The sequence below is a fragment of the Lissotriton vulgaris genome, chromosome 11 (genome assembly GCF_964263255.1).
Source record: "Lissotriton vulgaris chromosome 11, aLisVul1.2, whole genome shotgun sequence".
NCBI classification, from domain to species: Eukaryota; Metazoa; Chordata; class Amphibia; order Caudata; family Salamandridae; genus Lissotriton; species Lissotriton vulgaris.
This window is the reverse complement of record NC_141699.1, coordinates 71169522-71192860: the sequence shown is the minus strand read 5'-3', so window position 1 is coordinate 71192860 and position 23339 is coordinate 71169522. Positions and strand designations below refer to the sequence as shown.

Below are 23339 nucleotides of genomic sequence, written 5' to 3'. Positions count from 1 at the left end.
GGGCTCTCCCGGGGCCTCGGCTCCCCGCCGACGTGTCTCCCTTGCTTCAGAATCTGTTAGCGTGTCACGGGGACGGCCCCGGAGGAGAGCAGAAGTGCAAGTAATCTCTCTGGTTCCGTCATTCATTTCTGTGCAACTGTGTATATAAACGCTGTGTGAACTTGGTCCAATGTACAACACAATGGATTTTAATAGTCTTTCCTCTAGGCCCAATCCAAATAAAACAGTAGCATCGTTAATGCATACAAAAAGTGTTTCTTTACTCTCTTCTGCTAATTGGACACATTTCTATCTTTTCCAATCATTAACTGTACAAAAATGGTACACTATTCACACAGTCTTTCGAAGTTTACTAGTAGCACAGAGGCCATTTCCCCACCATTGCAATCCCTTCTCACCCTAATTGGCATTGACATTAACAGTGTATGGTTGTATCGGCAAACGTTTGCAGGGAAGCGGTCATCCCTTGTACATTGCAGAGAAGCGGTCATCCCTTGTACATTGCAAGGAAGCGGTCATCCCTTGTACATTGCAGAGAAGCGGTCATCCCTTGTACGTTTGCAAGGAAGCGTTCATCCCTTGTATATTGCAAGGAAGCGGTCATCCCTTGTACATTGCAAGGAAGCGGTCATCCCTTGTACATTGCAAGGAAGCGGTCATCCCTTGTACATTGCAAGGAAGCGGTCATCCCTTGTACACTGCAAGGAAGCGGTCATCCCTTGTACACTGCAAGGAAGCGGTCATCCCTTGTACATTGCAAGGAAGCGGTCATCCCTTGTACTTTGCAAGGAAGCGGTCATCCCTTGTACGTTGCAAGGAAGAGGTCATGTAATGTAATGTAATGTAAAAATTACTTATAAAGTGCGGCATTCACCGGACGGTTTCTTGGCGCTGATCACTTGTTTGGTAGAGGCAGAGGGCGGGAGAGGGAAGGCTTATGTGTAGATGCTACGGAAGAGATGAGTTTTTAGGAGAGCCCTAAAGTGAAGGTAGGAAGGAGAGAGTCTCAGTTCCAGCGGGAGGGAGTTCCAGAATGAAGGTGCCAGAAAGGAGAATCTGAGGCCTCCGTGTTTTTTGCGTCTAAAACGGGGAGTCTGGAGGAGCGCAAGATGAGAAGAGCGGAGGAGCCTAGAGGGAGCATAAGGATGCAGGAGAGAGGAAATAAAGGAGGGACCAATGCCGGCCAAAGATTTATGAGTCAGGCAGCCCAGTTTGAACTAACAGCGCTCTGAGACTGGAAGCCAGTGTAGGGCTTTGAGGAAGGGACGGACGTGTTGGTGTTTTGGTTGGTGATAAATCAGGCGAGCTGCCTGATTCTGTATCAGTTGTAGTCTATTCATTTGATATTGTGGGATGCCAGCGTACAGGGCGTTGGCGTAGTCAATCCGAGAGATGACTAATGCCAACAGTGCTAGGGTGAGGGCCTCAGTAGTCAGAAAGTGGGCGATTTTCCGGATCTTCCTGAGCTGGAAAAAACAGGAAGACACAGTGGCACTGACCTGGTGCTTCATTGAGAGGTCCTGAGAGATGTAAACCCCCAGGCTTTTCACTTTGTCAGCAGGAAGGGGGGGGGGACCAAGGTAAAGGGGCCAAAAAGTGGAGTTCCAGGGATTGGATGGGCCTCCGACAAGAACGAGCTCCGTCTTGTCGGGATTAAGTTTAAGATGATGAACGCCCATCCAATTACTGATGTGGCAAAGGGTGGACTGGAAATCTTGGGCCGCTTCATCCGAGGAGTCGAGATTGAAAACGAGCTGAATGTCGTCTGCATAGTTGAATGCAGTGACATTCCTGCCGCGGAGGGAGCGGATCAGGGGGGAAAGGTACAGGTTAAAAAGAAGGGGTGACAGGGACGAACCCTGTGGGACACCACAGGTGACCCTCGTCCTGCCTGCCGTATACTGGGAAAGACGGACTGATTGGTGGCGGTCCGCCAGGAAGGAGCGAACCCAGTTAAGGGCCGTTCCAGTGATACCCGCCTCTTTGACACGGTCGACTAAGATGGTGTGGTCGACAGTGTCAAAGGCCGCCGACAGATCTAGGAGCACCAGGGCTTGACTGATGTTGGAGTCAGCGCCTCTACGGAGTTCCTCCATGACAGAGAGGATAACCGCCTCTGTCGAATAGGCAGGTCTAAACCCAGCTTGCTGGGAGTCTAGAAAGTTGGAGTCCTCAATGAAGGAGCTGAGGACGCTGGTCACGTGTATCTCAAGTACCTTACTAAGGTAAGGAAGAAGGATTATGGGTCGAAAGTTACCCAATACCGAAGGGTCGGCATTGTTTTTTTTTAACATGGGGACCACTTCGGCATTCTTGAACTGACTGGGGACCATGCCGAGCAGGAGGGAATTGTTCAAGAGAGTTAATGGAGGGGTAGGGCAGGCCAAAAAAGCGGCCCGGAGAATCGCCGGGGGGCAGCAGTCAGTGGGGGAACCAGATGAAACTTTGTTTAGAAGGGAGAGGAAGTCTTCTTCGGGTATAGAGGGGAGCTGGGTCAAGGAGAGGGGGTTAAGAAAGGGGGCAACCTCCGGGAGGGACAGCGCCGGGGGATCGCTGTCATCCCTTGTACGTTGCAAGGAAGCGGTCATCCCTTGTACGTTGCAAGGAAGCGGTCATCCCTTGTACATTGCAAGGAAGCGGTCATCCTTTGTACATTGCAAGGAAGCGGTCATCCCTTGTACATTGCAAGGAAACGGTCATCCCTTGTACATTCCAGGGAAACGGTCATCCCTTGTACATTGCAAGGAAGCGGTCATCCCTTGTACTTTGCAAGGAAGCGGTCATCCCTTGTACATTGCAAGGAAGCAGTCATCCTTTGTACATTGCAAGGAAGCGGTCATCCCTTGTACATTCCAGGGAAACGGTCATCCCTTGTACATTGCAAAGAAGCGGTCATCCCTTGTACATTGCAAGGAAGCGGTCATCCCTTGTACATTACAAGGAAGTGGTCATCCCTTGTACATTGCAAGGAAGCGGTCATCCCTTGTACATTGCAAGGAAGCGGTCATCCCTTATACATTGCAAGGAAGCGGTCATCCCTTGTACATTGCAAGGAAGAGGTCATCCCTTGTACATTGCAAAGAAATGGTCATCCCTTGTACATTGCAAAGAAGCGGTCATCCCTTGTACATTGCAAGGAAGCGGTCATCCCTTGTACATTGCAAGGAAGCGGTCATCCCTTGTACATTGCAAGGAAGCGGTCATCCCTTGTACATTGCAAGGAAGCGGTCATCCCTTGTACATTGCAAGGAAGAGGTCATCCTTTGTACATTGCAAGGAAGCGGTCATCCCTTGTACATTCCAGGGAAACGGTCATCCCTTGTACATTGCAAAGAAGCGGTCATCCCTTGTACATTGCAAGGAAGCGGTCATCCCTTGTACATTGCAAGGAAGCGGACATCCCTTGTACATTGCAAGGAAGCGGTCATCCCTTGTACATTGCAAGGAAGAGGTCATCCCTTGTACATTGCAGGGAAGCGGTCATCCCTTGTACATTGCAGGGAAGCGGTCATCCCTTGTACATTGCAGGGAAGCGGTCATCCCTTGTACATTGCAGGGAAGCGGTCATCCCTTGAACATTGCAGGGAAGCGGTCATCCCTTGTACATTGCAGGGAAGCGGTCATCCCTTGTACCTTGCAAGGAAGCGGTCATCCCTTGTACGTTGCAAGGAAGCGGTCATCCCTTGTACATTGCAAGGAAGCGGTCATCCCTTGTACATTGCAAGGAAGCGGTCATCCCTTGTACATTCCAGGGAAACGGTCATCCCTTGTACATTGCAAAGAAGCGGTCATCCCTTGTACATTGCAAGGAAGCGGTCATCCCTTGTACATTGCAAGGAAGCGGTCATCCCTTGTACATTGCAAGGAAGCGGTCATCCCTTGTACATTGCAAGGAAGCGGTCATCCCTTGTACATTGCAAGGAAGCGGTCATCCCTTGTACATTGCAAAGAAATGGTCATCCCTTGTACATTGCAAAGAAGCGGTCATCCCTTGTACATTGCAAGGAAGCGGTCACCCCTTGTACATTGCAAGGAAGCGGTCATCCCTTGTACATTGCAAGGAAGCGGTCATCCCTTGTACATTGCAAGGAAGCGGTCATCCCTTGTACATTGCAAGGAAGCGGTCATCCCTTGTACATTGCAAGGAAGAGGTCATCCCATGTACGTTGCAAGGAAGAGGTCATCCCATGTACGTTGCAAGGAAGCGGTCATCCCTTGTACATTGCAAGGAAGCGGACATCCCTTGTACATTGCAAGGAAGCGGTCATCCCTTGTACATTGCAGGGAAGCGGTCATCCCTTGTACATTGCAGGGAAGCGGTCATCCCTTGTACATTGCAGGGAAGCGGTCATCCCTTGTACATTGCAGGGAAGCGGTCATCCCTTGTACATTGCAGGGAAGCGGTCATCCCTTGTACATTGCAGGGAAGCGGTCATCCCTTGTACATTGCAAGGAAGCGGTCATCCCTTGTACATTGCAGGGAAGCGGTCATCCCTTGTACATTGCAAGGATGCGGTCATCCCTTGTACATTGCAAGGATGCGGTCATCCCTTGTACATTGCAAGGATGCGGTCATCCCTTGTACATTGCAAGGATGCGGTCATCCCTTGTACATTGCAAGGAAGCGGTCATCCCTTGTACATTGCAAGGAAGCGGTCATCCCATGTACATTGCAAGTAAGCGGACATCCCTTGTACATTGCAAGGAAGCGGTCATCCCTTGTACATTGCAAGGAAGCGGTCATCCCTTGTACATTGCAGGGAAGCGGTCATCCCTTGTACATTGCAGGGAAGCGGTCATCCCTTGTACATTGCAGGGAAGCGGCTGCCCTTGTACATTGCAGGGAAGCGGCTGCCCTTGTACATTGCAGGGAAGCGGTCATCCCTTGTAAATGTAAATGTAAATGTATAGGCATTTATATAGCGCACTACTTACCCGGAGGGTCCCAAGGCGCTTCGACCGCTGCGAAACCCTTCCTGGCTTCCCTGAGAGATGGTCCCTTAATGGGTATCTCCAGGGTGAGACCAGGCATCCCCGGCGGTCTGGTGGGGCCGTTAGTGAAGATGAGGCAAGCTAATGCCCAGAGTTGCCGAGTGTGATCGCTGATCAGAGTGGGCACCGAGGCGAGAGAATTATCGAGTCCGCTGACCTTGGTCCAGAAACCTGCCGAACATTGCAAGGAAGCAATTATCCCTTGTACGTTGCAGGGAAGCAATAATCCCTTGTACATTGCAGGGAAGCGGTCATCCCTTGTACATTCTCTTCACAGAGCGCATCATTCCATCTTCCAGGACCATCCACCAGATTGGTGTCATTTTCAGGGATGGAAAATCTTTGTATCCTTGTTGATAGCAGTTGCAAAGAGTGTCTGCCCCCGACTCCCTGTGTTTCTGTAATGCCAGCTTTTATTAGCCTCTTTGAAGAATGGTGTGCCAGTTTCTGAAAATAAAGGGCAAGATTAACTAATATTTTTCCGTGAATACTTGTGACTTACTCCTCACTCAGTTGTGACTTACGCCTTCATTTCCAGAAGTAATTCATACTTCAAGAAACTAGATGAATCTAGCCCACAAAGTCCAATGTACTGAGTTCTTTACGATGTCTTGGTGCTGATACTGTAATGAAGGTCCCCACGCCGATTTTTTTCTCAAACATTTCCTCTTAAAGGTGCCAAGTTCTGATCCTGCAGTAAATTGGGGACTGCCTTTGTTTGGTCACGAGTCTGCATTTTGACTCGCTTTACAGTGTATGACGTTTTAGCAAGCCCTTCCCTACTGCACCTTGTGTCCATTTCAAAACTGACGTAAACAGCAATCCCAATAGCACAATTTGTTTCTTTTGATAACCTTTTGTTACAATTTAAACAAACAATTTAAAACTTGCTTAAGATAGTTATGCAGGTACCTAGGGCCTTTCCCATGAAGGATCCGATGTCCTATACAGAGGGCTTTAAACGTCACCCGTTCCCTGATAGGGAGCCAGTGAAGTGTTCTCAGAGCTTTTTGTGATGATGCCATTCTGGGTAGTTGAAGGATCAGGCGGGCCGCCGCGTTTTGTATACGTTGCAGTCTAGAGACGCATTTTTCCCTGGTTCCTAGATATAGTACGTTTCCGTAGCCCAGCCTGGATGTTATCAGTGCATGGACTAGAGTCTGGCGCACCGGCGTGGGCATAAGGTCCAGTGTTGCCTGTCCGAGAAAGGATCACATGTAAGGCTCTGTGTGTCACCCACAGATCCCTTCAGGGCAAAGGGCCCCCAATACTAGGGACAATACTCTATCCCTATAAAACTACTAGGCCCCTGTGATCATCCCAAGGCAATTTGGCCACTGTTGATAGAGTCAAAAGGGCCCGCACTGGAGGGCGACGGTTCTCAGTTACGGCAGCCACCCTTTGGAACTCCCTGCCAGCCCTGATGAGAATTGAACCGAACCATATGAAGTTTCGCAAACTTCTGAAGACATATCTTTTCCCAAAATAATAACTAAAAAAAAAATGTATGCCTCTCACCCCCTTTGTCCTCCTCAGTTTTCCACTGCACCTTCAGCGCTGGGACGCTCCCGGGCAGCCATGCGCTTTACAAATACTTTTTCATTTCATTCATTCATTTTCCTAAGGACCCGTAGTGTACCAAAACAAGTGCCTGCCACTTGTTTGGTCTGGTAGTCGAAGGATAAAGTTTGTGTTCCCACCATCACCAGAACTGTAGCAAACTTAAATTCGTCCTCTAATCCCACTCCCAGAACAGCCCAGCAGCGGCTGGCCGCCCACACACAGGCATGCTGCATTGTAGTGCACCATGGTACCTGTAGCTTCCAGCGAAAGAGAGCAGCGGTGCGGGGTAGGCCAAAGGGTGAGCACAAAAGTGCATGCGTGTCCTTGCGGGCCCTCGGCTACTTTGAGCCCATCTAGCTGAGCAGCCAAGTAATATTTGTCACAGAAAAAAGTGGCACATGTGACAAGTATAAACTGACTGCCCTGCCGGCAAGTTGCACCCACAGGATTACCAGCGAAACAGGACCGACCAAATACAGTACAGTGCCAGCAGAGTGAATTTATGTTATGTTACGAGTTTGTTGAAGCGCGACAGCTGCCCCAGCAACGGGGCGTCCCGGCGCTGAGAAACCATAGCATAACCTACTGAGAGGGGAGGGGGGTCAGGGTTTAAGGCAGTGGGAACAAGTGAGTTTTTATTGCCTTGCGGAAAGCGGGTAGATTGTCAAGGCAGCGGATGTTCGGGGGAAGGGAATTTCAGAGTTTTGCTCCTATGGCTCTGAAGGAGCGACCCCCGACACGTCAGAGTTTTGTGCGGGGAACCACTACAAGATGTTGACCGAGGGAGCGCAAATTGCGCTGGGGGGTGTAGGGTGTTAGGAGCGGGCGGAGGAGTTCAGGGCCATCGGTTTTGAGGATTTTAAAGGCAGTGGTAAGTGCCTTAAATTGATTCGTGCTTTCACTGGGAGCCAGTGGAGTCTGCGTATGGTGGCTCTAGTGGAGCATCTCCTTGGAAGGCCAACTATAGCTCTGGCCGCAGAATTCTGAATACGTTGAAGCCTAGTTGTCTCTGCTTTGTTAGCGCCTAACAGTAGGACGCTAGCATAGTCCAGCCGGGAGAGGATGATGGATTGGACTATGAGCTGCCGTGTTTTGGGATCGAAGAACCCAAGGATGGGATTGAGGCTTCTTAGTAGGCCAACACACGTAGCTGCTACTCTTTTGGTGTGAGTTTGGTAGCTCAGCGAGGAGTCCAGCCAGACTCCCAGGTTTTTTACCAAGGATTTAGGGGGAGGAATGGGGCCTAGCAAGGATGGCCACCATTGGTCGTTCCAACAACTGGTATTCTTGCCAAGGAGCAGCACCTCGGTTTTCCCTGCATTGAGTTGTAAGCAGTTACCCGTCATCCAATGGGTGACTGCAGCCAGTCCATCCCTGAATCGCTTGGCAGAGGTTGAGGGGGCCTCAGTGAGGGTAATTACCAGCTGTGTGTCGTCGGCGTACGACACCAGCGTGAGGTCCCATTCTCTGCCCACTGCCGCGAGAGGCTGTACATACAGGTTAAAAAGGGATGGACTGAGAGCCGAACCCTGCGGGACTCCTTGGCCGATAGAGTGAGATTTGGAGGTGAACGGGGGTGCTGAGACACGGAAGGATCTGCCTGTCAAGAACCAATCGAGGGCCAGGTCGCTGATCCCTATATCTTCCAGGCGACCCAGCAGAATGTTATGGGAGACTGTGTCAAAGGCTGCGCTGAGATCTAGTAATATCAGCGCAGCGTTTTTGACCGGCATCTAGCTCGGTGGTGGATAGAAGGGCGGACTCCGTACTATGCCCTGGCCGGAACCCGTGTTAGGAGGGGTCCAAGATGTTATTTTGGGCCATATGGTTTGAGAGTACTGTGTTGGCATGGGCTTCTGCTAGTTTGGACACCCAGGGAAGCAGTGAGATGGGCCTGTAGTTCTCCGGTTTTGTGGGGTCCAGGGTCGGCTTTTTGATAATGGGGGGTAACCCATGCCTGTTTTCAGCAGGTAGGAACAGTTGCCGAGGAGAAGGAGAGGTTGAGGAGTTTGGCCAAGGATGGAAGAAAGAAGTCCAGGGCCTCTAGAAATTGAGCCGGTCTCATGGGATCTGAAGGGGCGCCTGATTTCACCTTTCTACAGAGTTTAGCTAGATCACCCGTGGGAGATTGCAGGTAGGCATGTAAGTCTGGTGCCTTTAAGAGAAGAGTTGGAGGAATTAGTGTGGTCAGGGGGATTCTGTGGGAAGGTGTTATAAATTTTCCTCACCTTTTCAATAAAAAAGGTGGCGAGTTCCTCACACTGCTGCGTGGAAGAAATGCACCAGACAGGATTGCCGCAATTTTGCAGTTTTTGGACCAGTTTAAAAATGGTTTTCGTAGGGTTGGGGCTGTTGTCGATTTCCTTAGCGTAGAAGGATGCGCGGGCCGCGCGTATAGCTTTATGGTATGTTTTTAGTTTGGACAGGTAGTGAGCTTTGTCCATGTCCGTATAGTCCTTTCTCCAGTTACGTTCTGCTACCTTGCATTCCTTTCTAAGAAGTTTCAGATTATCATCATACCATGGGTTAGAGGGGGTGCTACGTCCTCTAGTCCATTTGGCCGGTATGAGGGCGTCAAGTCCTTTAGTGATCCAGTCCTGAAAAGAGGCATAGGACATATTAATGTCATTAGTGGTTGCGAAAGTAGGTTCACCTAAGATAGCAAAGAGATCCTGATTTTGTAGTTTATGCCAGGGCCGCTTAAGACAGGAAGACAGAAACATCGGAAACGAGTGGTTAAACAACCAGTTGGGCGTAAGGAGGTGTTTGAAGCAGTGGGTTATGGGATTTGTAGGTCGGGATTTGAATAAGCTTAGTTCAACATGATTGGCCGGCCTAAGGGGTGGGGTCACGGTAAATAAATGATAAATATAAGGGAGACGGTAGAAGGGAAGGGACAACTGCACGGAAGGAGAGGAGAACATAGAGAACCGGTGACATTGAACTAGACAATGACGGTATGGGAGAAGGCTGATGCTGTTTGGATTACGGGCATTGGTTAATTTGGAGTAACATTGGACACGTGTTGATGGGAAACATGTACTGGTGGTTCTACACGAGAATGTGGGGGTGAAGCGGGGATGGCTACGCTACGCTGGTTGGGAGAGGCTTGTTTGGGCACATGATCTCAGTGTGCAGCTTTGTGCCTAGAGGGAAAAGCGATGATTATGGGGTAGTTGATAAACATGGCATGAATTGGTTTGTGTATTTTTGTTGTGAATGTACACAGGTCTGAATATTCAATCTAATGGTATTGACCCCTGAAGAAGGACTAAGAATAGTCCGAAATACATTGGGTATTAAAGATCAAGTGACTGACGATTATTTATGTATGCTTCATGCCTCAGGAAAGGCCTGGATTGGTATATCTGTCGCAGTAGAACGTTGAAATACATAAGGACATCACATGCGACAACATAAAAGAAACGAGACCCATGAAAGATTGAACGTGGATAAAAGTGTGGAATATTTGTCCTGGATAACGGCCTCAGCTGTGCGTCTGGAATGGAGTGTTGCTTCACTCCAGTCTTTGTTGTCCTGGTGCAACGCCAGTGCACCATCCCACATACCTGTCTCCTCTCTACAGGATATGTCTGTGCAGCGCCAGCTCACCATCCCACATAACTGCCTCCTCTGTACAGGATATGTCTGTGCAGCGCCAGCGCACCATCCCACATAACTCTGTCTCCACTGTACAGGATATGTCTGTGCAGCGCCAGCGCACCATCCCACATAACTGTCTTCACTGTACAGGATATGTCTGTGCAGCACCAGCGTACCATCCCACATAACTGTCTCCACTGTACAGGATATGTCTGTGCAGCGCCAGTTCACCATCCCACAGAACTGTCTCCACTGTACAGGATATGTCTGTGCAGCGCCAGTGCACCATCCCACAGAACTCCTGTCTCCTCTGTACAGGATATGTCTGTGCAGCGCCAGCGCACCATCCCACATAACTGTCTCCTCTGTACAGGATATGTCTGTGCAGCGCCAGCGCACCATCCCACAGAACTGTCTCCACTGTACAGGATATGTCTGTGCAGCGCCAGTGCACCATCCCACAGAACTCCTGTCTCCTCTGTACAGGATATGTCTGTGCAGCGCCAGCGCACCATCCCACATAACTGTCTCCTCTGTACAGGATATGTCTGTGCAGCGCCAGCGTACCATCCCACAGAACTCCTGTCTCCTCTGTACAGGATATGTCTGTGCAGCGCCAGCGCACCATCCCACATAACTGTCTCCTCTGTACAGGATATGTCTGTGCAGCGCCAGCGTACCATCCCACAGAACTCTGTCTCCAATGTTCAGGATATGTCTGTGCTGCATCAGTGCACCATCCCAAAGAACTCTGTCTCCAATGTTCAGGATATGTCTGTGCTGCATCAGTGCACCATCCCACAGAACTCTGTCTCCAATGTTCAGGATATGTCTGTGCTGCATCAGTGCACCATCCCACAGAACTCTGTCTCCTCTGTACAGGATATGTCTGTGCAGCGCCAGCGCACCATCCCACATAACTCTGGCTCCTCTGTACAGGATATGTCTGTGCTGCATCAGTGCACCATCCCACATAACTCTGGCTCCTCTGTACAGGATATGTCTGTGCTGCATCAGTGCACCATCCCACATAACTCAGTCTACTCTGTACAGGATATGCCGGTACAGAGCAGGTAAGATTTAAGGCGTTGGATAGAAGTAGAAAGGTGCTGTGTTCACACCGAGTGTGCTTCTACCTTCACACACCCATTCAACTCTCCGTGCCTTTGCTGTGACAGTCAACATGAGCTACTACTGTACAAAGAAAGTATCCCCGGCTCTGCTGACGCCTTCTGTTACTATCCCCTTATATCTTCATCTATAATTTAAGTCTCACTGCCAAGCACAGGCAGCACTGTGCGTTGTACAGGAAGGTACAGGGCATTTGAGACACCCTGCTGTCCAGTCCTTCCACTCCTCTGAGAGCACCAATGCCCTCTTTTCACACACGGTATTCCTAAACTACTCCCCACAAACCTTCATTTTCAACACAAAAGGCACCCATTGTAAAAAAAAATAATAATAATAAAAAGCATTAAGAGGGCGGAGTGAGCTGTGTGCTAGTATGAGTATACCCTTGAGCAGGCAGAGTGAGCTGTGTGCCGTTAAGTGCAGGATGGGAGTAATGCCAGTGTGTGCATGGGGGGAGGTGCGCATGGTGAACAGTGTGCAGGTGTCACTGCAAGCTAAGCAAGATCTCCTGGTCAGTGCAGGGTAAACTGTGTGACGAGTGCATGTATAAGTGCTGGGTGAGCAGTGTGCCTATGGGTGAGTGTGAGAGATGTGTCTGTATAAGAGCTGGGTGAAAACATTTCCTGTTAGCATGCACAGGGGGACGGGATGAAAGCTGCCAACACCTAGATGAGGAACAGCTGCCTCACGCTCAACTCAGAGAAGACTGAAGTCCACCCCCTCCTCCTGGGACGACTCCTGGTGGCCTGCAGCACTTGGAAACCCCCCACAGACCACTCACAAACCCTCTGCATTATCCTGTACTCCTTGCTCACCATGAACTGCCAGATCAAAGCCGTCTCATCATCCTGCTTCCACACTCTACGCCTGCTTCAAAAGATCTTCAGGTGGATCCCTGAGTCCAGAAAGACATTCACCCACACACTCGACAGACTTTACTACGGCAATGCACTCTATGCCAACGTCACCCAGAAACTCCTCAAGAACCTGCAGAACATCCAGAACACTTCTGCCAGACTCCTCCTCTATATCCCTCACCGCAGCCATATCACCAGCCATCTGAGAAACCGCCATTGGCTCTCAGTCAATAAATGAATCACCTTCAAGCTCCTCACTCATGCCTACAAAGCTCTACACCACGCGGAACCTGCGTACCTTAACCTCCGGCGTGTATTCCACGCTCTCACTAGAGACCTCTGCTCTGCCTAGGCCACCGTCCCACGTATCCACAAAACCACGGCTGGAGGAAGATCCTTCTCCTACCTTGCAGCAAAGAGCTGGAACACCCTACCTCTCCACCTCAGGCAATCACCGTCACTGCCTCCGTTCAGGAAGAATCTCAAGACCTGGCTTTTCGACTGAGAGACAGCGCCTCTGGCCGACCAGCCGTCACCCCCTTTCGTCCCAATGCATGAGACCCTTACGGGTCAAGTGGTTGCGCTTTACAAGTAACCTGATTGATTGATTGATGCAGGGTGAGAGGTGTGCTAAGAGCTTCAGATGCAGCACATTAAAGACCGATCTATGGGCGTTTATTAATGCTTGTTCTCCATTACAGCTATTCTAGTTTATAATGTTTAGTACAATTCTGCCATCTAGTGTCTCCATCTAGATTAGTACTAAAAGCACCACCATCTGTCTTCGGTCATCAATATGCTTGTGAAGCTGCTGATATTGAACAAACGCTGTTCGGCTGCTTTAATGCGAACGTATTCCTGTTTAGTCTTTTTTAATGGGAAATGTGCTGAATTTTCACAAAACAATTCTGAATGCGTCTCACTGGATTCTAGAGTAACTTTTCTTAGATGGGAAAAATACCTCGCACAAACATGCAATGCCTGCAAGAGAGGGGTTGGAGGAAAAATTATTTTTTGAAATGTCAGTTTTCAAATCAAACCATTCTACCCGCAGGAAAAAAAAAGCGAAATTTTACTTCCTGCAATGTAAGGGAAAATGTCACACATTTACTTAAAATTCACGGATCTCCCAAGATTCAGCATAAGATTGTTGCACAGGTCTATCCAAAGGCGGTCGGAAGACTGGAAATATTTGTAGTGATTTAAGTCACAACAGACCAAGTGGCGGAACACTGAATTTGAGCCCCTTTCACACACATGAATTAATTAAATGCTGCATGCCATTATCTAGCAGTCTGCATGGTCCAGCACATAAAAAGATATTTCTTAGTGAATATTCACATAGAAAGAGAAACGGCACAGGCGGATCACTCCGCGGTGTACAATTTACACATATTTTCTGAAAACCCCAGCTTTACGTGCTTTGTTGTATTTCAGGTGTGTTATTATATTTCAGGCAGTTTGAGTACGTCCTGAGTTCTCATAGTGACCCCAGACCTTGGACACCATGAATGGTTGATTTGATACAATTAGATAGTGTCACCTGAACCACCAGGAGGGCATCAATGGGATTTAACCTATTGCATATACGTATCACTTTCATCCGCCTGCTTTATTTATGAAACCCAAACTACTAAACCCCCTCCTCACTACCTCTTTGGTTCAGCCTGGATAAAGTGCACGGTTCACTGAAGGATTCATTTGGGTCTATCACCCAAGAAGCTCCAGGACTTCAGATTTTGTTTCTCCTCTTCAGGTCTTTTTTTCACCTTTTGCTAGGTTGCCGTGGGAGCCATGGAAACAACCTGCCCAGGCCGGCTCGATGTCCTTCGCCAGATCATTTATTATATGTCTTGGAAGAAGCATCAACTCTTCCCCGTTGTCCTGGGGCTCAAAGGGCTTCATTCTCCCCCCCCCTCGAATGTGTGGTTTCCTTCAGTAGGGCTGGGCCAACCCAGGATGCATGCATTCGCTCATTTGGAGACCGAAAGCGCTGTGGATTGCTTCATTGCCCAGTTTCAGGCTGTGGTGGACCAGGCTTCTAAGTTTATCTTTTTCAGTTGTTACAACCACTCGTTGCAGCTCCTGCCCGGCTCTCTGGTCCTCCTCTGGATCTGGAATTCAGGTTTATATGGAACTCCCACTAGATTTCCTAACTCAGTATCTACCAGTTGTGAACACCGTTCGCCAGGACTGAAGCGCGCACATTCTGTGTAACTCACTCGTACTGTGAAGAGCAATTAATTTTTGTTGACTTATTTGTCCTAACCAGCCCGAAGTATGGTTGTCCAGGGTACTCCCAACAGGCTATGACCGCTGGAAGAGTTAAATGGTGAAAGTTAGTGTTACAAAATCATCCCAGATGCGGTGCTGCAGGGCGGTCGGGATCACCCTGAAGTGTACGTCCGCTCAGTTTATTATGAAACTACTTCCCACAACGACCAAGTACAGTGCTGGATGCGAGCACTCCTGAACACCGACCTGGAAACCCCAACACTTCTGAATTAATAAAAGATGCAAAAAAGTCACCCTGTCCAAAGACAACCCGTCTGGATCAACCAGTTCCTAATCTGAAGCTTCTGGCAGCAATTCTAGAGGTAAAAATGCCACCAAGCAAGTACAACTGGACGTAAAGTTCAACAATGTGGTGGAGAAGGCAGGAGTGGGATGTTGACCTGCAGGAAGATCTGATCAAAGCTGTAACAAGTAAAGGACAACACCACACACTGTGAGCTCAGTGTCCTCTCGGGATAAGGGAAGAAGCCCACCCTGTTTAATGTACACATTTGCGCAACACCTTCTCCCAGCTTTCTTGATCTGGCTGCCCTTTTTGTACCAGTCTGGGAATCCCCTTCATCGAGTAGGTATGGTGGTTTGCTTTGTGTGGGTGTAGAGGTTTGTTGGAAGCCTAGCTTACTAATGGTTCGTGTTGGATAATGTAACAGTAAAAAAGAGTTTCATCCTGCTAGAAATATTTGTAGTGCATTTTGCATCATCCATGGGTGGGCTGAAGTTTCCTCTGTTTTGTTGAATTGCATGGTCAGTTGTCCAGTGCCTTTCCTTTCCAGAATATTTTCTCGATGCGCATCGCGTGCCGGATAATTAATTATCATGAAGTGTTTTGCACGTGAGGCTCTGGTATGTTTAAACTGTCTGACTCGTTCTGTGGGGTCCGTGTGGTGAGGGAATACCGCTGTTGAGTATTTTGTCATTAAAGTGTGCGGATTGAAGATGATTGTGTAATTTTGTTTGAGGGCAAAGTATTTTCATTACTTCATACGGATACGCTGTTGAGGTGGCATTACTTGGCCAACTACTAGGCTGGCACTGTGCTATGCGGATGATGTGACTATGGGTTGGGTCTCAAATGTATTGTAGATTTCGAGGGAATTATGAAGCTAGCTGTTGGGGTGACACCGGTTAGCCAACTAGCTTGCGTGGAGTGTGTTGTGCGTGTGACAGTAGCATGCTTTGCGTCTAGCATGTACTTCTGTAGGGTCACGTAGGTTCTGCGTATACGCATGGACTCGAGGGAATGTGGACTGCAAGATCACTGCATTCCAGCTTACAATACAATATCTGCACTTTTAACATTTCCTGACTTACACATAACTCCTTAACTCGTTCGCTGCGGCGGCTATTCCGCCGCAGCTCTAACAGGGCGGGGTGGCCGCGCGGCAGCCGCATGCTGGTGACAGAACCGCTCCGTCACCAGCCGCGGTTGGGCTGTGCTCGTGACGGAGCGGTTCCGTCATGGCCCGCCTCGCTCAATAGAACGCGCCGCGCAGGAACCGCTCCGTCATCAGCACAGCCCAACTGCAGCTGATGACGGAGCTGTTCCGTCATCAGCATCGAACGGGTTAATGTGTAAAGGTTCTCAGCTGCCTAAAGCAGATCAGACGCTACTGCCCAGTCAGAGACTTAAGATCTATGGATAAAGCTCTACTTATTGTACCTCGAATTCGAGTGTAGAGATTTTCCTACTTGGCCTCTTCATACTGGATCAACTTAACCCTTCACGTCTACATCTGCACGGGCTACACTAAAATCAGAAAAATGCTTCAACGGTTTTGTTTTAACTTACCGCTATTACTTATGCCCAAGTCTGCTTCAGCGCCGAGAAAGCCCTACCGGGGTGATTCGTGCACTATATTAAATTAACATACCAATGGAGCATTATTTATTGAACTATAATTATGCCACCATGTTTATGCCAGACAATATTTGTGTTATTGATATTCTGACATACAACCAATTAAAGTACCCCATAGCAGTGAAAGCCACCTCCCAGTTGAATACATAGTACATGTTCTTACAAGGAGACTTGGCTAAGGGAGGAGTTAGACTCCTCTTCCTAGCTGACCTCTCAGCAGCACATTGTCTGTGAGTTGCTCACCACTTCTGAAGTAACTTTATGTTTTTGAAAGAACCATGGTGCCCAAGCAGCATCATTTTTTAGTTAATCGGCCAGAGGCGGTAGCAGTTTGTTTCATATTTTAGATTTTATATGGAGGGCTTGCATGTGCAGTGCTCTCCACGGTTGTCCCCCTTATTTTTTAGTACTCACCCGACACCTGTCTTTGTATGTATGATATTTCAGTAATGCAAAACTCTGGAGCGCTGCACATGGTCAAAAGAAGCATAACATCAATGAGTAATAGGAGAGGCAGTAGGGTTGTGGATGGTTAATGCATTGTGATGTAATGTTCTTTAAAGAGGCGAGGCTTCAACGCTTTCCTGCATTGGAGCGGCTCTGGTCAGCTCTGATGGATGAGGGGATGTTGTTCCAGATCCTGGCTGCGTAGATGAAAATGGCCTGAGGCCATTCCATATTTCTATAATTCTATCGGCTGTTTACAAGGCACTGAATCATGGATTGAACACAACAGCTCGAATCGTAATCCTCATGAAAAAAACTTAGAGTGGAATTTCAGTCTCTCTTGACAAATCTCTTTGTCTGCCTGTCTGGTCCTCTGGATACCCCACGGCACAGTTCTATCATTTCTAACAGTCCCCATTTTAGACCTTTCTACAGGCGTCTCCACCATACCAAGATTGAAGATTGGAGCTATATCGATTTACTCCCAAATGTTTAGACTGAGGCATTTTTGCCAATTCATCTTGGTAAAATCTACAAGAGTTTCTTTCCTAAAGAATGAAATACATGGATATTCTTAACTCTACTAGGGCAAAGGTCCTAATGCTGCCCCATCCAAAACCACATAATGATAGCACCTAGACGTCTTGGAAATGGAGGATGGTGCTTGTGCTCTGTCCAAGAAATCGCTAACATAACACATTACTATAATAAGCTGTAGTGGCCTGTAGTCCAGAGACTGCATTAATGGCCTTTGGGCACTTCACAATTACTTTGTATTTATCAAAATGTCTCATTTGTTTGCATATTTTCCGTGTCCAATCAGTTTACAACTATTTTCACTCTATTGTGCTTGTGAGTAAGCAGTTTTTGAGATGGTTCTTTTTTTCTGCACTGTTCAAATTGTTGACCTAACCTCTTCCTTTCTGACTTGCAGAAATTCGCCAGGTGTTTGCCAGCGTGCTGGAGCAGTATGGCATCCGCTACACCCGCGTCCCCATTGAGCAAGGTCTGCGTGGCTGTGGTTGGATACCAGAGGCCCTTATGGACTTCTATCTGGGTGTAGAGAAGGATTCTCTGAACACAGTGGAGGTCTTCAGGAGTCATGGAATAAGGTAGGGCTGATTGCAAATATACAACAAATTCATGCATTTTATTGTAATGGTCCATGGGCGTCTCCGAGTGATGTAAGACCTGCCTTTCACCACTTCTGATCATTCCACTCCTTAAGAAGTTGTGTGGATATTGTTGAGGAACTGAAAATGAATCTGGACCAAGGAGGTAACTGGGCAGTGATCCTAATGGATCGAAGTGCCTCTTTTGAATGACTCTCCAATGATAATCTATGGTACAGAATAGCAGCTGCAGAAATTTCCAGGAGTTGCACTTCGTTGGCTATCCTCATTTCTGGATGATAGAACATTTCAGGTTTATGACGAGCCATTTTATTCTGTTACCTTCCCCCTTAAGTGTGGAGTGCCTCGGGGTTCCTTGCTTAGTCCTAAACTTTTAAAATCTTTGCGTCAGTCCTTTAGAGCAGTTCATTCAATCGTATGTTCTCTCAATTGTATCATTTGCAGATGATACCCAGATCATCATCTCTTTCACTCAGGGTAATCATTGTCATATTGATCATTGGGAGCATTGTCCGAGGAGGTTGCGGACTGAATGGCACGTTTTTGTCGGAACATTAATGGTGACAGAACTGAGGTGTTGGCGATCGACAATAATATCAACTGTTGGGCATCCGTTTATAGTCTGAATCCCCAGCCAAAGTCCGTAATCAAGGATCTGGGCTTCCGGCTGGATGAGAACCGTACCATTGAGACCCAAGTTCGTAAATTGTCGTCCTCTTGTTATGGTATCATGAGAACCCTTAGCAAGATATAAGTCCTCTTTCCACCGCCCTCTCTGCGAATAGTGGTGCCTTCATTGATTCTTTCTCTTCTCGATGACGGAAACTCCCTTTATCTTGGCTGTCCGCTGTATGTGTTGGAAAGACTTCAGGTGATCCAGCACACAGCAGCTACGCTGCTACTTGTGGAGAAGTGTGGCTCAATGATTAGAGCGGCCGGCCCTGATGCAGAGGTCTAGCCCGGGACCAGGGTTCAATTCCCCGCCTCGGCTAGTCTCGTGCTCAAAATTCCACGGACCTGATAATTCTAGCCTCGGTGCCTATTCCAATCATGGAGTTCCACTCTGCAACTCTGGGCAATAGCTTGCTTAATCTCCACAACGGCCCCCACATCGATAGGGATGCCTGGCCTCCACCTTGGGGGTGCCCAGGAGTGGACGCCGCACAGGGAAAGCCAGGATGGGTTCCACAGCTGTATTCGTACAAGCGCCTTAAGACCCTTGCGGGTGAGTAGTGCGCTATACAAGTATCAATTCTTTACTTAAGATACCAAGGCATCAATTTGTATCTGGCTCTCTTGCCGCTGTGCACAGGCTTTCATTGAAACAAAGAATTCAATTTCAGTCGCTATGTATTGCTCTTGGAACTTTTCATTAAAAAGGCCCTCAAATACTTTATTCCACGATTCGTCCATACGCACCCTGGAGAGCACGAAGATCATCCTCCCTGAAGTTAGCTGAAATACCAAGAGTGCGCAAAGTAGGAAGTGGAGGTAGATTCCTCTCTTTCCTAGTGGCACAGCTGTGGAGCGACATTCCCACTAGGTCGAGGAAGACAGAGGATGAAAGTTGTTCTAGAAAATTATTTAAAACTTGGCTGTGTACTTAGGACTCGATAAGTTGACAGGTTTTCAGCGTTGGACGGCCGTTGTAGGGTAGCCATGTACAATATAAGCACAACTGAATTAAAGTGATGCCCATGTATTTCTAAGCAATATTGAGCTGCAGCACCATCTCCTTTAACTATTATGTCTCTTTGGTGCTTTGGGAGGGTTCCTCGCCATAAGTGAGGTCTTAACGATCAGTGAGAAAGAGAACTTCACTTTGAGACCGAGCCATTGTGTTGAACCGTGGCCCATGACATTGAGAGGCAGCCCTGGACTTGGAGAATAAGCCATTGATGTCGAGATGAATTCCTGATGATGAATCCTTGCTGTTGACCATCAACACATGTCACAGGAAGTTACAAGGCCTTGCTAAACTGTTGCATGGCAGCAACAGGTAGAAACCGTGATGTAGTGACTTCCTCAATTATTATTCACGGTTATCTAGACTCTTTGCATAGGGCTTTGCTAATGATGACCATTTACATGACCGCTTTGTTGATGCTGTCTGTTGCTTAACTGGAGATGCAGTATGTGCCCCTGCAACTCATCTGAGGCGAAGTTAACTGAATTCTTTGGAAACTTCAGGAGGGTATATGGGCAAGGAACAAAAACAAGACATTTAGCCTGCAGGGTAAAATGACCTTTTTTATAAAATCCGTACATTAAGTGTCTCCTTATTAGGTCGAGCCTGGGCAGTGCATGCGCTGCTCTGCGAGGCATGCTGTATTTGGGTAGAGATTTGAAGCTCCGCCCACTCTCCACCCGCCCACTCTCCACCCGAATTGGATTGTGTCATTGTCCACTGTAAACTGTGGCTGTTCATTGGTCAAAAGTCTTAGTAGTCCCTCCTTAGTACCGCCCTGTCTCATTTTTTACCCTCTCATGGTAACACCTCCTGTTTAGTGTGTTACTCGGTAGGCTTTAATTACAGCCTCCGAGCACTATTTCCTCACTTAGTCCTCTCTCCTAACACTTTTTTACTATATTTATAGCATTGGCGCTCACATTTGCAATGCAATGGGCGCTCGCATTTGCAATGCAATAGGTCTCGCATTTGCGAAAGTGTAAGCTAATGCCTTTTATTTATCCGTGTTAAAAACAACACGTAAATAAAAATGTAAATGTGAGGGACTTGTAAAGCGCACTGTTGCCCGGGAGCGTCCTGTTGCTGAGGACCGCTGGGGAACCCGTCCTGGCTTTCCCTGTGAGATGGTCCCTTCTGGGTATCTCCAAGGTGAAACCAGGCATCCCCGGTGTAGGAGAGTAGGGTCTGCAATCCTATGATCACCCAGATTTTTTGCTTTTGTTTCACTGGTTTACGACTTCCTCTGGCTGTGGGCCTGCCAATCAGACCCACAGCCTGGCGGTTCTCTTTATAAATTACGAGATGTACCCTAGGTGCATTTACCAATTGGTACTGGGCCACCTTATCAGACCCTGTAACCCAGGGCGTAGGTGTACCCAGGGCCGTCAGGGGCTGCAGCATGTATTATGCCACCCCTGGCTGGCCTCCTAAATTTGACACAACTGGCTGCATGACAGCTGGGGCAAAGTCGTGTAATCACCCTTTGCTGTAGATATAGTAGCCCTATATCTAACCCTCCAATGGACACCCGAGTTCCTATCAGTCACTCCTATGGCAGGCCTTGACAATCCTGAAGGCAGAGTGCATGGGCTCGCGTGAACTAAGCTCTGGCCCGAGCCAAGCCCGGTTGCAGCTTGCGGAATCGAGACCCAATGGCTGTTCCATGATAACGCGTACCACATCGGTAACTCCGGTGTCGCGTTATCAAGACATGTCGAGTAAGGTGTCATACGAATCGGGATGCTGCCCTCTCACCACCTCTGGCGACGAGGTTAGCATTCCGCCCTTCTAGAGGGACACGACATGTACGTAACTGTGAACCCCGGTTAAAGTTAACGAAGGCCTCAGCTCCACAAAATGGATGCTGCCACCACAGACACAAGTCTGACCTCCTGCTGCTGGGAGTCCTTCCAGCGAGGAGCACTTGGACAAAGGGTTTCCTGTCAAGGGCGGTGTTCGCACCGTCCCAGACAGGGTTTGTGTATTCTGGGTAGGTAGGGCTTTTGCGAGAAGGTGACTGCGGAGTGGCACCCCGGTGCTCACTACGCATCTGCCGGTTAGAACCAGTTCCAGGGGCGACAGCCCTGGCCTGGGGAAAGTCCGGCAGGGGAGAGGGGTGTAACTACCCCCCTTCCTGGTCCCACCCTTAGGGCAGGACCTAGTCATGTACCCACCCCTTTCTTTAGGATAAAGGCCGGAGCGGGGACCCTTCCAAATTAGATCATCTTTGAATCAAGAATACTTTCTACGAAAGGACTTCAAGACTCTTCTTAAGATTTCTCCCTTGTGGCTAAGGAGTAGTCACCCTGCATCAGCGGGCACCATCTAAGAACTCTGCGGTTTGCTGTAAGTCCTTCCTCAAGGAATCCGACGGCCCAGCTCGACGAGAACCGGCTTCCCTGGCACCTCTGACCTCTACCCACGTCATCAGCTCAGCTGTGATCTGTGGGTGCGACGAGACCTCGAGGGACCGGCCATCATCAGAACCTGCACGCTCTTAAAACCAGCACGACCATCGAGGTAACTCTCTGGTGAGTGCTCTGGGGTCCGAGAAGCCCCGACCCTGAGCCGCTCCAGCACCGAAGTGCAGTCTCCCAGCATCTCCACGATCTGCGTGGGGCCCTTCTGCTCACTGCTCAGCACGTTGTCTGGTCACTTGCCGCTGGCTTGTGCCCTTCCGTGACGACGACCAAGAATCAACACTGCCGGTCTGGTTGCTCCAGACTGGCCCTTGCTTCCATCTTTCCGAGAAGCACCCCGGACCCTCCTGGTCCACCCAAGACGCCGACAGCGACATCCGTCGTGGGACAGCTCGCACCTCCACCGTGGTCGCCGACAACGCCTCCTGGTCCGTGAGACTGCAGAGCCGAGCGTCGCCCACTCACCTGGTCGAGGTGACGGCCAACCGGTGCCTTCCTGGTACCCTCTGACTACTGGCTAGTAGTACGAACTTGGTCCCCTCTGCTTTCAGGTTTCATCAATCTCTACGAACTATACACCACTGGTCGCCGGCCAGCAACTCCTTTTCTTCCGGCTCCTGGCTCGTCAGCGAAGACCCCGACGCCTGTAAGACTTGCAGCCGCAGCCCTCGTGGCTAGGTAACTCGGCATTTCGGTGCCTGCATAGCCTCCTTACTCTAGGGTCCCGAGTCCCTCGCTTCCGACTTGCCTTAACCTTTCCGTGTCCTCGGACACTTGTCTTTAAACGTGCACTTGAAGTATTTGCTAAAGAGATTTGGTTGTGCTTAGTACCCTGTCCTCATAAAGAGTACAGGGCTGTTGTGATTCTTAATAAATATACTGTTTATTTTCATAACACTTGTGTGGTGTCCTTTCACTGGGTGTTCAAGGGGTACATGTGTGGTAAACAGCTGGCTTAACGCGCCCTCTCGAGTCTTTAGCCTTAGACTGCTCGTATCCACGCTACTAGGATAGCTGGTCTATAGGTTGACTTACAACCAAACACCATAAGGGTCGTTGGAACGATACATAGCGGTCGCTAGAATAGCGAACGTTGCATATCGGGCCAACTTCTCACATTGGTGAGCAGCGGTTGGGATTTGAGCTTGCTGTTGTTTTACCACACGTATCCTAAGAATATCTTGTTGAAAGATCGCACAAGTACTGTTAGTACATATAACTAAAAGCTTAGAATACTCTGAGTTCTACTGAACCAGCTGTTGTAGCTCCTCAAGGCTTAGCACACCTTGGCTACAACTCTTAGCAAGGGAAAAGTAGGAAAACACATAGTGTAGGTAGGTGCATCACTTA

General features: G+C 48.8%; 1 protein-coding gene across 2 annotated transcripts in view; it reads left to right on the top strand.

Annotated features, from left to right (window-relative positions):
- YDJC (YdjC chitooligosaccharide deacetylase homolog) overlaps positions 1–23339 on the top strand; it is a 129715-nt gene that overhangs the window by 89941 nt on the left and 16435 nt on the right. For both annotated transcript variants that reach the window (XM_086942723.1, XM_086942722.1), the window contains exon 5: positions 17681–17858. In XM_086942723.1, coding sequence (XP_086798849.1) covers positions 17681–17858 — 178 coding nt within the window. The remainder of the gene's footprint in view (positions 1–17680; positions 17859–23339) is intronic.